The sequence below is a fragment of the Rhinatrema bivittatum genome, chromosome 1, assembly GCF_901001135.1.
Source record: "Rhinatrema bivittatum chromosome 1, aRhiBiv1.1, whole genome shotgun sequence".
Lineage (NCBI taxonomy): Eukaryota > Metazoa > Chordata > Amphibia > Gymnophiona > Rhinatrematidae > Rhinatrema > Rhinatrema bivittatum.
In genome coordinates, this window is record NC_042615.1 from 282,659,100 (window position 1) to 282,672,163 (window position 13,064).

Sequence of the window (13,064 nt, forward strand, 5' to 3'; positions counted from 1 at the left end):
TCTGTGCACTTCATTTGAAGCCTTGGGGTGTTCTTGCCACTGTGAGTGGTTGTTTTGTGCTATTTATGGTTTTTCTGTCTTGCTGCTCTTTGACCCTCTGTTGGTACCACTTTTGGTGCTTCATTCTCCCTTCATGGTGCCTTGAACTGCTCGTGCCACACATGGTGCTGCTTTTCCCCTCTTGTGATGCCTTGTAGATTTCATGCTACTGCTGTTGCTGCCCTTTGCCCCTCTTTTGAAGTCTTGAGGTGTTCTGGCCACTCTGCCTGCTACTTCTCTCCTTCTACGGTGCTTTGGAGAACTCCTGCCACTGCTGATGCTGTTTTGCCCCATTACAGGTTCTTGAGCTACTTATACTACTTTTGGTGCCATGATGACAGTCTTGGAGTGTTGGCGTGGCCTTCACCCTTCTCATGATGACTACTACACGTTTCATTAGAAATTATTAGAAAACCCCAAATTGGGAACCCAAAATAGGCTGCATTGCTTCCCCCATTGACTTTAATGGGAAAGGAATTAACAAATAAAACAAACAAATGAAATGTCTTTTATTTGAAGCAAACCAAGTAAATAATTGCTACCTACAAAATTAATAAATGTACCAAAATGAAATTTTTGCTTTGACACATCCCTATGAAGCAATGATAGCTTGGAGGAGTAGCCTAGTGCTTAGAGTAGTGGCATTTGAACCAGGCAGACCAGTGTTCAAACCCCCCTGCCGCTCTTTGTGTCCTTAGGCAAGTCACTTCACTGTCCATTGCCTCAGATACAAACTTACAGGCCTATACAGTACAGTGCGCTCCAACGGAGTGCACTGTTAGCCTGGCCTTGGACGCGCGTTTTTCCTTACCCCTTATTCAGTAAGGGGAGGAAAACGCGCATCCAACCCGTGGCATCTAATAGCGCCCTCAACATGCATTCGCCTGCTCTCCCGTGGACTTTACTGTATAAGCCTGTTAGATTGTAAGTCCTCTGGGGACAGAGAAATAACCACAGTACCGGAACGTAATCTGCTTTGAAGTGCTGAAAAGCAAAATAAATAAAATTATTTTAATGTATCTGTTAAATTATATCCAGGAATGTAACATTTTCCTTTAGGTGATTAAAGCCTCTTGGTATGGTCTACCTCCTTCCCCACTTAACTCCAAAGAGCTGATGGAAGGCCTGCCACTCTCCCTGTCTGACTCCTTCCACTTCTACTTCCATCCCCATCCTCTATACACCCCAGTTAGAAAAGCAGCCAGCCACTTATGGCAAACTAATTTATTAGAATTAATACAAGAGCTACTGTTTTTCCATCCAATGTACTCACTTACCAAAAAAGGAAAAACCAAATACAACTATATTCTACGTGCTCACATTCCCCACAAAGTGTATACATTTTTAGTAAATTGACCATATCGGCAAGCCTGGCGACGCACACCCCTAGTTGTTTAAAGGGAGCCGTCCGGACTTCTCATCATTTACGGTCAAACTAGGTCTTTACCAAATTTCTTACTAATGTCCAAGTTTTTTTTATATTTTTTATATATTCAATTTTTATATGTTGTGTTTTTTTAAGGCATTTTTCATTTTGAATATCCCATGGACAAGAAGAGTTGGCTCTTCTTGTCCATTTTTACTAAAAATTTATACACTTTGTGGGGAATGTGAGCACGTAGAATATAGTTGTATTTGGTTTTTCCTTTTTTGGTAAGTAAGAAACTAATTTATTATACAGTTGCTGAAGTAACCATATATCACCTGTGTTGTTATTTATGTAATTGCAGTATTTATTTTTTTAAATAGCTTAGTATTTATTTATTTATCACTTATGGATTCCTAAGTGCTTTACAAAGTAATATTCATATAATAAAAACAACGAAATCACCAAAAAAAAGGGAAAAGACAATAATCCAAAATCCTGAGACAAACAAATTAGTAGATATATATCACAGTTCAGAATACTCAGCCATAGGCTTTTTTAAACAAAAATGTTTTTAGCATTGGCTTAAAAGTCTTTGAGCGGTCCATCAAGCTCAATGCTTCAGAAAGTGAGCTCCAAATAGTGTTAGCTGCCACTGAAAAGACGGATACTCTGGTCTCTGCTGTTCGAGCTTATCTAACAGACAGAATGTCAAGGAGTCCTCTCTGTGAGAATCTAATTAATCGCGTTGAATTGGAGACTCATAGCAGAGCATTAGCCCAAGGCAGTGAATCCAGCCTCAGTAATTTGTGAGCCATCATTGTAATTTTGACTAGAATACAATAGTGAACAGTTAGCCAGTGTAGTTCAGTCAGCACAGGGTTGATGTGTTCTCTCCGGCTATTTCCTGATATCAGGGGTATAGTTGCATTTTGCATGTGTAATGTATTTAGGTAAAAATTCATTTTTATTTTCAAAGAACATAGTAGTACCAGTTTGCTATCTGAAAAAATTAAGTAATCCCAGTCAATGGAAGCAACAAAAAAAGATCAAGTTAAAAATGACTCGCTGTGACAAAGTCTGTGTTTCCCGTGAAGTAAACTGGCAGAGTGAATAGCCCAAGTAAGGCAGGACAACAAACATAGCCCCAGAAACAGAAGACAAATATCTGCAAATAAAGTTGCAGAAGTTAAAAAGAACAATTTAGAGAAAAAAGTGTGTTCCAGGGACAGAACTGAGAAAGAGGAAGGGGCTGAGCAATGTCCAAGCCAACGGTGCCCAAAGAAGCTTAGAAAAAAGGAAGGTCAAATCAGAAGGGTCAGACGAGGAGGGAGCAGGGAGGAGAGGAGCCTGAAGATAAGAAAGAGAGCACTAGAAGCCACTCCATGGCAGCAAGGAGTATTATAACACTGAGAGCTCAGAAGAAGGAGTCACAGCACTGACGCTGCTCTATCATAAGTCTTAAAGGGTCTAGCCAGGATCAGAGGACCTTTTCATTCCCACCTATAATTTCCTTTGGGTGGCATTCATTAATTTTGTAAGTTTACAGGGGCTGATATTCAGCCACAGAGCGGCTAAATTAGCCAGATATAGCTATCTGGCTACCTTAACGGGGATATTCAGCAGCATGGCAGCACCTTAACTATCTTAAACTATCTTGACTATCTTAAAGTTAGCTCCCTCAATTTGGATTTGATACTGCTCTAAATCAGATCCCACTTGTAGCACTTCAGTCTTTATTTTTTGTACAAAATTAAATAGTTCTCCCTTAACTATGTGTCAACAGCATTCATACTTTCATTAAAACGGAAAAGGAGTTAGATCTTCAGGAGAGGATTGGGAAACAGTGACCTAAGGTCAGCCCTGGCTGCAGTGAGCAGTCCTTTCAGCGGAAAGTTTGTATCTCAGTGGAAGGGAGTGGACAGTGGAGTGCCTCAGGGATCTGTATTGGGACCCTTACTGTTCAATATATTTATAAATGATCTGGAAAGAAATACGACGAGTGAGATAATCAAATTTGCAGATGACACAAAATTGTTCAGAGTAGTTAAATCACAAGCAGATTGTGATAAATTGCAGGAAGACCTTGTGAGACTGGAAAATTGGGCATCCAAACGGCAGATGAAATTTAATGTGGATAAGTGCAAGGTGATGCATATAGGGAAAAATAACCCATGCTATAATTACACAATGTTGGGTTCCATATTAGGTGCTACAACCCAAGAAAGAGATCAAGGTGTCATAGTGGATAACACATTGAAATTGTCAGTGCAGTGTGCTGCGGCAGTCAAAAAAGCAAACAGAATGTTGGGAATTATTAGAAAAGGAATGATGAATAAAACGGAAAATGTCATAATGCCTCTGTATCGCTCCATGGTGAGACCGCACCTTGAATACTGTGTACAATACTGGTCGCCGCATCTCAAAAAAGATATAATTACGATTGAGAAGGTACAGAGAAAGGCTACCAAAATGATAAGGGGAATGGATCAACTCCCCTATGAGGAAAGACTAAAGAGGTTAGGACTTTTCAGCTTGGAGAAGAGACGACTGAGGGGGGATATGATAGAGGTGTTTAAAATCATGAGAGGTCTAGAACGGGTAGATGTGAATCGGTTATTTACTCTTTCGGATAGTAGAAAGACTAGGGGGCACTCCATGAAGTTAGCATGGGGCACATTTAAAACTAATTGGAGAAAGTTCTTTTTTACTCAACGCACAATTAAACTCTGGAATTTGTTGCCAGAGAATGTGGTTCGTGCAGTTAGTATAGCTGTGTTTAAAAAAGGATTGGATAAGTTCTTGGAGGAGAAGTCCATTACCTGCTATTAAGTTCACTTAGGGGCGGATTTTCAGAGCCCTGCTCGCGTAAATCCACCCAAAACCGGGCGGATTTACGCGAGCAGGGCCCTGCACGCCGGGAAGCCTATTTTACATAGGCCTACCGGCGCGCGCAGAGCCCCGGGACTCGCGTAAGTCCCGGGGTTTTCGGAGGGGGCGTGTCGGGGGGCGGGCCCGAACCGCGCGGCGTTTTCGGGGCGTGTCGGGAGCGTTCCGGGGGCGTGGCTACGGCCCGGGGCAGCCCGGGGGCGTGGCCGCGCCCTCCGGACCCGCCCCCAGGTCGCATCCCGGCGCGCAGGAGGCCTGCTGACGCGCGGGGATTTACGCCTCCCTCTGGGAGGCGTAAATCCCCCGACAAAGGTAAGGGGGGGGTTTAGACAGAGCCGGGCGGGTGGGTTAGGTAGGGGAAGGGAGGGGAAGGTGAGGGGAGGGCAAAGGAAAGTTCCCTCCGAGGCCGCTCCGATTTCGGAGCGGCCTTGGAGGGAACGGGGGTAGGCTGCGCGGCTCGGCGCATGCCGGCTATACGAAATCGATAGCCTTGCGCGCGCCGATCCAGGATTTTAGCGGATACGCGCGGCTCCGCGCGTATCTACTAAAATCCAGCGTACTTTTGTTTGCGCCTGGAGCGCAAACAAAAGTAGGCTATTCGCGCTCGTTTTAAAAGCCGCCCCTAAGAGAATAGCCACTGCCATTAGCAATGGTTACATGGAATAGACTTAGTTTTTGGGTACTTGCCAGGTTCTTATGGCCTGGATTGGCCACTGTTGGAAACAGAATGCTGGGCTTGATGGACCCTTGGTCTGACCCAGTATGGCATTTTCTTATGTTCTTATGTTCTTATCCCTGCTTATGGAGTCTGAATAACAGGAGTTCAGCTCAGAAATGCACACATTTTATTATTTCTTTGTTGGGCTACTTTTTATTTTAGAATTGAATCAGTATTCTATTTTATAATTTCACACAGAATGAAAACTTTTGACATGGTTTTAAATAAAACACATTTTGCTTTGTTACTGTAATTGATTGTGGTGTACAATCAAAAATCAACCTGAGCGAGCTCAAGCTGACATAGAATAACAGTTGCTATTGATTTTATATATTCAAATTTTCTGGTAAATTCTAATATAAATAGAATTCTAATATAAACAGGTCCATTTTCAGCTTCTGTCTGGCCATCAAAGCTAGCCAGATAAATTTTCTCTGGCTAACTGGCAGGATATTCAGTGGCACAACACCATTGATTATATTCGACTCTATTAAATCTAGCTGATAAGTTTATCTGGCTAACTTTAGGACTACTCTGTGCCATAATCTGAGTTAGCCAGATAAGTTCATGTTATTTGACTAAATGCCATAAGGCTTTATCCATATTCAAAATATGAAATTCCTTAATATTTTAAACCTTCTTCATTATTGAATCTGTGAGAAAATAAGATATTATTTTTAGTAAAAATAAATCATATAGAGGTCGATATTCAGCCACAAAGTAGCTAACTTAACAGGGTTATTCAGTTAGCCGGATAGGTATATCCAGCCAACTTTAGGACAGCCCTACGATGCGACTACAGTTAGCTGCATAAGTTATGTGGCTATCTCTGAATATTGGAGTTAGCCGCATAATTTATGCGGCTTAACTCTGGCTCACCTGGAAACACCTCCTGCCCGCGCTTGGAATGCCCCTGACCTATGCGGCTAAATGTTACTTGCATAAGTAATTTTGTGGCTAAAATTTAGCTGCGTACGGTTTTAACTTTTCAGTTATCCACCTAAATGGCTTTTGAATATCAACCTCACTATTATCTCCAGGGATTATTTTGTAAAAAAAACAAACCCAAAAGCTTTTGGGTCGGGGGGTGGGTGGGTAGGTGTATGCCTCTAGTGATCTTCTTTTCGCCATGCTTCTTCCCTAGCCCAGCCTTTCTTCTTTCTCCTCTCTCCCTACCTTCCTGCAGGGCGGCAGTTTTTTGTCTTCAGCGGTTGGAAGGATGAGTTCCTTCAGTCACCAAGGCACAGTCTGGGAGAGGAGGCCCTGAAATCTTTGGCAGTTGGCAGGATGAGCTCTGCCAGTCACCACAGCATGATCTGGGGAGGGGGAGGGAGGCTGGGAGATATTTTTGACAGCTGATGGGATGAGTGCCGCCAGCTCCCACAGGGGAGGGGATGATCTTTACGGGGGCTGGCAGGTTGAATTCCACCAGTCACCACAATGTAAATATGAGGTCGGACTGTGATATCTCCAGTGGCTCGTGGGATGAGCTCATTCAGCCACCACAGCACAGTCCGGTGGCAGGTAGAGGAGAGGGCACTGCTAGCAATTTGAAACCTGCAGGCTTGATGTTGTCACTTTCCTGCTGCCGATCTTGTGAGACCAGTGGGAGGAAGTGCCAGCAGCTGGCCCATGTGCATCAAAATTGCTCATAGTGCTGGCACCTTTCCCCAAATCTCTGGGAGCCTTGAACTGTGGCAAATCCTTGAAAAGTGAATTTGTCACAGTTCAGAAAGGTTATGGGTCAGTGATCCAGCAGAAAATCATTGACTATCTCCTTATATATATAAAAAGCAGTGGGTTTGTTTGGGCATGTTTTGTCTGGTGGCATATGCATGGAAGAAGGCACATAGTGCATAGTGCTAAATGTCGTCCACCCATCCTGTAGTGAGATTGAGCAGCATGGAGCGCCAGACCCCGGCAGCCAATAAAGATACATGGTGGTGATGCTGAGATTCACAGCTGGCAAGAAGACCAGGCCCCGCATATCAAGGGAGACAAGCTGGCATCGGTGTGAGGCATGGCTGGTGGGGAGCCCATGTCCTGGCAGACAATGAGCTAGCACAATGGCAGCTTTGAGCAGTGTGACTAGAGGGGAGACCATGCCCCACTGGCTAAGGAAGACAAGCAGGTGATGGTATAAGTCCCCACCAGCCCCTGTAACTACTACATGCAAAGACCTCACCAGTGTGGCAGTCAGGAAGTCTAGATCCCAACAGCCTGTGTATTGGAAGAGCACCAGGAATGGAGGAGGGGGCTTTGGTCTGAGGAAGATGTCTGAAGAGACAGCAGAGACAAAACTGGCAGACCCGTGGGAGAGTGGGGAGAGAACAGGAGGGATCAGGGTGGAAAGGTAAAGAACATGACAGAGTACAGTATGCAAGGGGGAGGGGGGAGGGGCAGAGTGGTCTCCCACCGAATCCACAACCCCTCACACCTGCGTACACCCCACAACCACCCATGCAAACCCATCTACACCCTTCAGTCACACATGCACACCCCCCAGACACCTATGCATCTCCCAAACACACACACACAGATGAACATGCCTCCCATCTCCCTGCCATACAACTACACACACACACACACACACACAAACACACACACACACCAAGTCTTGCACACACACATACCCTCACCCCCATGCCACACATGGTCCCCACCCCACTGCTTTTATAAGCACCACCCACAAATGCAGCTGCACCAACTATGAAACTAGGTTAAGATTAATTTTCAGTTGGTAGGTCCCAGACCATATCTTCTGTGGCAAGACATGTGTAGGGGAGTGAACAGGAGAATAGAAGGGAATTTTCAAAACTTTAACTCAGTAATAATTAGCAGGCACATGTGTAAGTAGCCTCTACTTGCGTATTCTGCATTTTATAAAAGTCTAAAATACTCGTGAATGTTCACTTTCGCATGCACATAAACACGTGTAAAAAAGGGGCGGTCTAGGAGCATTCAAAGGTGAGGCTAATAGTTACACACGCAAGTTTCTATTTTAAAAGACACGTGCATACATTTTTCAACTTGCACATTTTTACACCTGCTGATGAACTGGCATGATATAAAATGTATTTATTGTGTAATACTGTCTGGGTGGGAGGTCTGGGTGAACTGGTGGGTAGTCAGGGTGAAGAGCTAGGAGGGTCTCAATGAACTGGAGTAGGACTGGGAAAACTGGTGGACTAATGGTAAAGGTGATAATTTATGTAATTTAATGTAAATCCTGACTTATGTGATTAAGTCCTACTTTATTTTCACAAGTAAAATATATGTGTGTATATTTTTTAAATATGTGGGGGAAATATACTGCTTCAATGCATTCCATGTATTTGCACATAAGCCTACATACATACGTATGTGCCGGGGTAAGCATACACATGTTTTATAATACGCATGTATCCGATACATGATTAAATACTAGCATAGATCTTCAAGCGGCCATATATGTGTGTCTATGCTGCTGCACACAGCGGTTTAGAAGTTATCCTCCCTGTGTATAATCTACCATCTAGGTTAAGGTTTCCCCTAATTCACTGACAGGTTTTTCTGCTAATATATGTATACCTTGCTTCAATTGGAAGTCCTCTATTTGGGCTAGAAGAACCTGTATACCATAGCAGATCAGCTGAACTATAGTGAAAGTCAATTTTCTTCTACAGGAATTATGGGTAACTGCAACTGCAGTTCATTGTGTGCTTAGGGATTTTTTTTTTTTTTTTTTTTGCTCTGGGCCACATGTAAAAGCTAGGTAGAACTTAACCAAATTTTGATTACTTAAATTATGAAACTTTTGCCAGTTCCACAGTGAAGTTCCTATACGAAGGTTCATGTCCCCTTGAGACCTCTGCATGAGGTAAAATGAGTCTGTTTCCTTGTATTACTGGTGACCTGGATTATATTGCTGTTAGTCTGTGACAGAACAAAAACATGTATGAAGAGATAGTGTAGAATGTAGCTCTGTTTATTATTAAAGTGCTAAAGATCCTGTTACTAATCTGCCCTACGGAAACCAAAGAGTCTCTTGGGCCATTAGACATTATATGTTGTAATTTACCATATGACTTCTTTAACCTCTCTGCTCTTTTATTTCTATATTTATTGTTTTATTACATTATTTATATACCTCAGTGTGCAATAAAAATTGTTCAATATGGTTTACAACTAAGAACATCAATCAATGAACCTATACATTAGTAAAATACAGTTAAATACGAAAATCAAGCATTAAATGCATAAACTAATACAACATAAAAAAAAACAATAAAGACTAACGACATAATAGACTAAAACAGACAAAAGAGTTTTAACTGTGGGCAGCACCGGTTAACTGTAAAATCCTTATTAATATTCTCATCATGTGTTAGCAGAGACAAATTTATGGAATAATGAGGTTTTAAGATTCTTCTTAAACCTCAACAATTCAGTCTTTTGTCTCAGAGCCAAATACCATAGTTGAGGGCCATTAAAAGAGAATGCATGATTACGCGTGCTTTGTAAATAAAAACTTTTAAATGATGGAACTGACAGTAGTTGAGAATCAGCAGTACACAGAGCGCAGCCTGTGTATAATAAAGTGCACCTTTTAAATAAATCTGTCCATCTTCTTACAATGTTTTACAATTAATGTTAACACTTTAAATTTGACACAAAGAGTCACATGAAGGCAATGTAAATCAACCAGTTTTGGTGTAATATGTTCAAGTTTGCTACAATCTATAATGAAACGAGCGGCCAAGCTCTGAATGACTTGAAGAACACTCAGTTGCTTTTTAGGCCATGCAAAATAAACAATATTACAAAAAACAAGTGAAGGCAATCTCAGGGTCTGAACTACTGATCTAAAATCCTCTCTGCTTAAGATCAATTTGAACTGCTTCACTGAAAGCTTTCAGAACAGCTTTAATCTGGAGGCCCCAGTATTCAAAATCCCGGAAAACAGAGTTTTCTTTCTTCAGATGGAAGGGGTTGAGAGGAAGGCTGCTGGCTCAGCTCTGGCTAACAGTTTCGCTGGATAAGCAAGGGGAATATTCAAAACTTGCCATTTAGACAGATAACTTGAGACTTGTCTAGCAAGCTAAATGGCTTTGAATATTGACCTCTAAAAGTCAAGTGAGAGTCCAAAATCATCCCTAAATCACAAGCTTCTGCCAGAAGTAGGAAAAACTGTTCCTTAAACTGAAAAGATGTTAACGCTTCAGGGAGAGGAAGATGACTTACCTTTAAAATTCCAGTATTGGAAGCATTTAAAATGAAACAATTAGTATGCATCAAAGAATTGTTGATTTATCTGTTTCTATCATATTCTTTTCACTATCTTCTCTTCCCTTGGTTCCCCCCCCCTCCCCTCTTTGCCTGCAAATGATAACCAGTTTCTCATTTCCTCTTTTGTTCCAGAGCTGATGAGGACATTGTGTCCCTGGAGATGCCAATGGTTCAGGAGATCACGACCACCCTGAGGGAATGGGCCATCATATGGAAGCAGATCTACGTGGTAAGAGTACAAGAACAGCAGGTGTGCTGAGGTGACTCAGACATGAAAAGAGGTTATCGGGCACTGGCATTTTAGGTAAAAAATGTTGCCAAATGTCCCTAGTAGGAACAGATAGTTCACATTCTCAGTTCAAAAAATGTGACCATTTTATTTCATTGAAGCTTTCTAAAATATGTTTCCAATCCAATACATAGCAATGGGGTATGAAAATATGCCTGCCCTCCTTCTAGAAATATCCTGTGTAGCAGCTCAACTATCTGGAATTCTTATGTAGGTCATAACTTTAAAGATCGACGTGCAACGGATAGACAATGTAAAAAAAAATATTCTGCTTACTATGTAAAGTCAACCAGCAAGAAAACATAAATGTTTTAATGGGAAAACTATGAAATTGGCATCTAATAATTTAGAAACAATTGCATAGCACTTCGTAAATTACCCTATAATGACGTGCTACTAGAGGTGATCTGTAAATAAAATTAGAAAATTCAAAAGAAACTTTATATGAGAACTTACAATCATGCCAACCAGGGGATTGTGTTATTCATCAACGTAGAGAAAAATCTACAAGCATTTTGCCCACAGTGGGCTTTAGTCTGTAGTCATACAATGCATTGGACTTATAATTATCCACAATCTCCTTTTTTAAATTAACTGTAAGTCTTGCTCAAAATCTAACAGGTAGAGTTTGAAAGCATTTCTCGCACAAAACAGCCTCATACACGCGTGAATTTTAAGAAGCCGTGCAAGGCTGAGCTATGGCAATGCATGCCATGTTACCTGCGTAACTTTACTGCTGGTCCTGATGAGGTGCAAGTCTGGAGTGAACACTGGTGAAGGGGGAGGGGGAGAGAGAGAGAGAGAAAGAGAGACATTGGTGTTACACTGGTCTGCCTAGGTCACAAGGGTCTGTAGACCCTTGTAACACCCGCCCCCTCCCAAAACCCACCCTGAGTTGAAAGTGCCCCTCTTACAATGGGAGATGTATACAGTGTCAGACTCTCTCTCTTTCTCTCTCACTCTCTCTGTCCCGTCACTTGAGTGAGTTTGCGCGAAAAGGCTTCACACATATGTGCGGTAGGGATATTTTATATGATACCCATGTACTTGCACGCACGATATAAAATTGAGCGTATTTTTGCTCGCATGTGCAATACATGCATTTATGGGTGCACGTGTGCTCCTTTTAAACTTTACCTGTAATTTATTAGTTTACCATTTCAATGCACTTTTAAAAAAACAACCTGTAATATATTAGAACTTATCTGTGATAACTGCCACTACAGGCCAGCACTGCCCACCAAACTGGTTTCACAGAAATCCCCACCTCTCCGATGTTTCGGCACCCTCGTGCCTGCTTCAGGGGATTATTCTACAAATATAAAAATATATAAATATCAGTATCATGTTCTATTCTTTCAAAAACTTCCCTAAGGCTTTACACTATCTCAACATACCTTTTACAAGGCATAATACCTCTCCCAAATAAAGCTAAAAAATGGCATAACTAACGGGAAACTTTACCTTCACATTTAAAGGGACAAGTCACGTGTTTGTTGTTCATCAATCAAAAGCTATAGTAATCAAATGGATCAACTGCACCCACTTTGCTTAGAACTTACCAAACCAATTGTGTGATGTAAAGGAACCAATCAGTCAATACGTTTCTGTCTAAATTATATTTCTCACTGTAATCCTTCCTCTTTACATCCTTCTATACCCAATCACATTGTCTAAAATCACATGGCAAACTGATTTTTCAATTAGGTAAAGTGGTTATAAAAACCTAAGTTGAAATTATCAAAAGCTTCATGGCACACTTTTCTATATTATTGCTAGCCAGTCAATTTCTTTATTAAGGCCATCTGGTGCCACAGCCTGCAATTTAAAAATTCGAAATTGTCCTTGGCAAACTAAGTCTCGATCCAAATCTCCACCCCTCAGGCGTGGGCACAATTTCTCTAATACAGTGAACTGCAACTTTTAGGATCTATGGGAGGAGGATAAACAGTGGGATACAAGGGGGGGGGGATTCAATATGTTCATGATTTAAACAAGAACTATGTTCAGTCACTCCTTGACTCAATCTTCTTGTGGTTTTACCTACATATATTAATTTGCATGGCCACCATGCTATGTAAACAACCCCCATGGTGGCATAATTAGTCCTTATCCTTGCTGTCCACTTTTTCTGACATTGTAAAGGAATAGTATTGCCGGTATGGGATTGTTCACATTGAAAATGTTCCACTATGTTTAAAGAAGCATTTAGTGGTTGGTAACACTAAAAGTCCCTTTTGAGAAACCCACATACTTTTCTGATGACCACTAGTTATTGCTGCAGTGCTTCATCAATAAATGGACATGGTAGAAAAATAAATGTAGCAGGGGAGATTTGCCCTGATATCTCCTTGGTGAAAGCCAGACTATCGGGGTTGTAGAAGTGATAAACATTTTATAAAAGGAAAAGCAAATCATTTACAGTAAAAATACTTTTGCAAAAGCCAATGAGTTTCTCAGACGAGTCTCTGCAGAGTTCACGTACCCCCTCCTAC

General features: G+C 41.6%; 1 protein-coding gene across 1 annotated transcript in view; it reads left to right on the forward strand.

The window, feature by feature from the left end:
* Positions 1-13,064, forward strand: part of LOC115087992 (dedicator of cytokinesis protein 2-like) — a 1,829,205-nt gene that overhangs the window by 142,921 nt on the left and 1,673,220 nt on the right. The window contains exon 5 of the mRNA XM_029595813.1: positions 10,413-10,509. Coding sequence (XP_029451673.1) covers positions 10,413-10,509 — 97 coding nt within the window. The remainder of the gene's footprint in view (positions 1-10,412; positions 10,510-13,064) is intronic.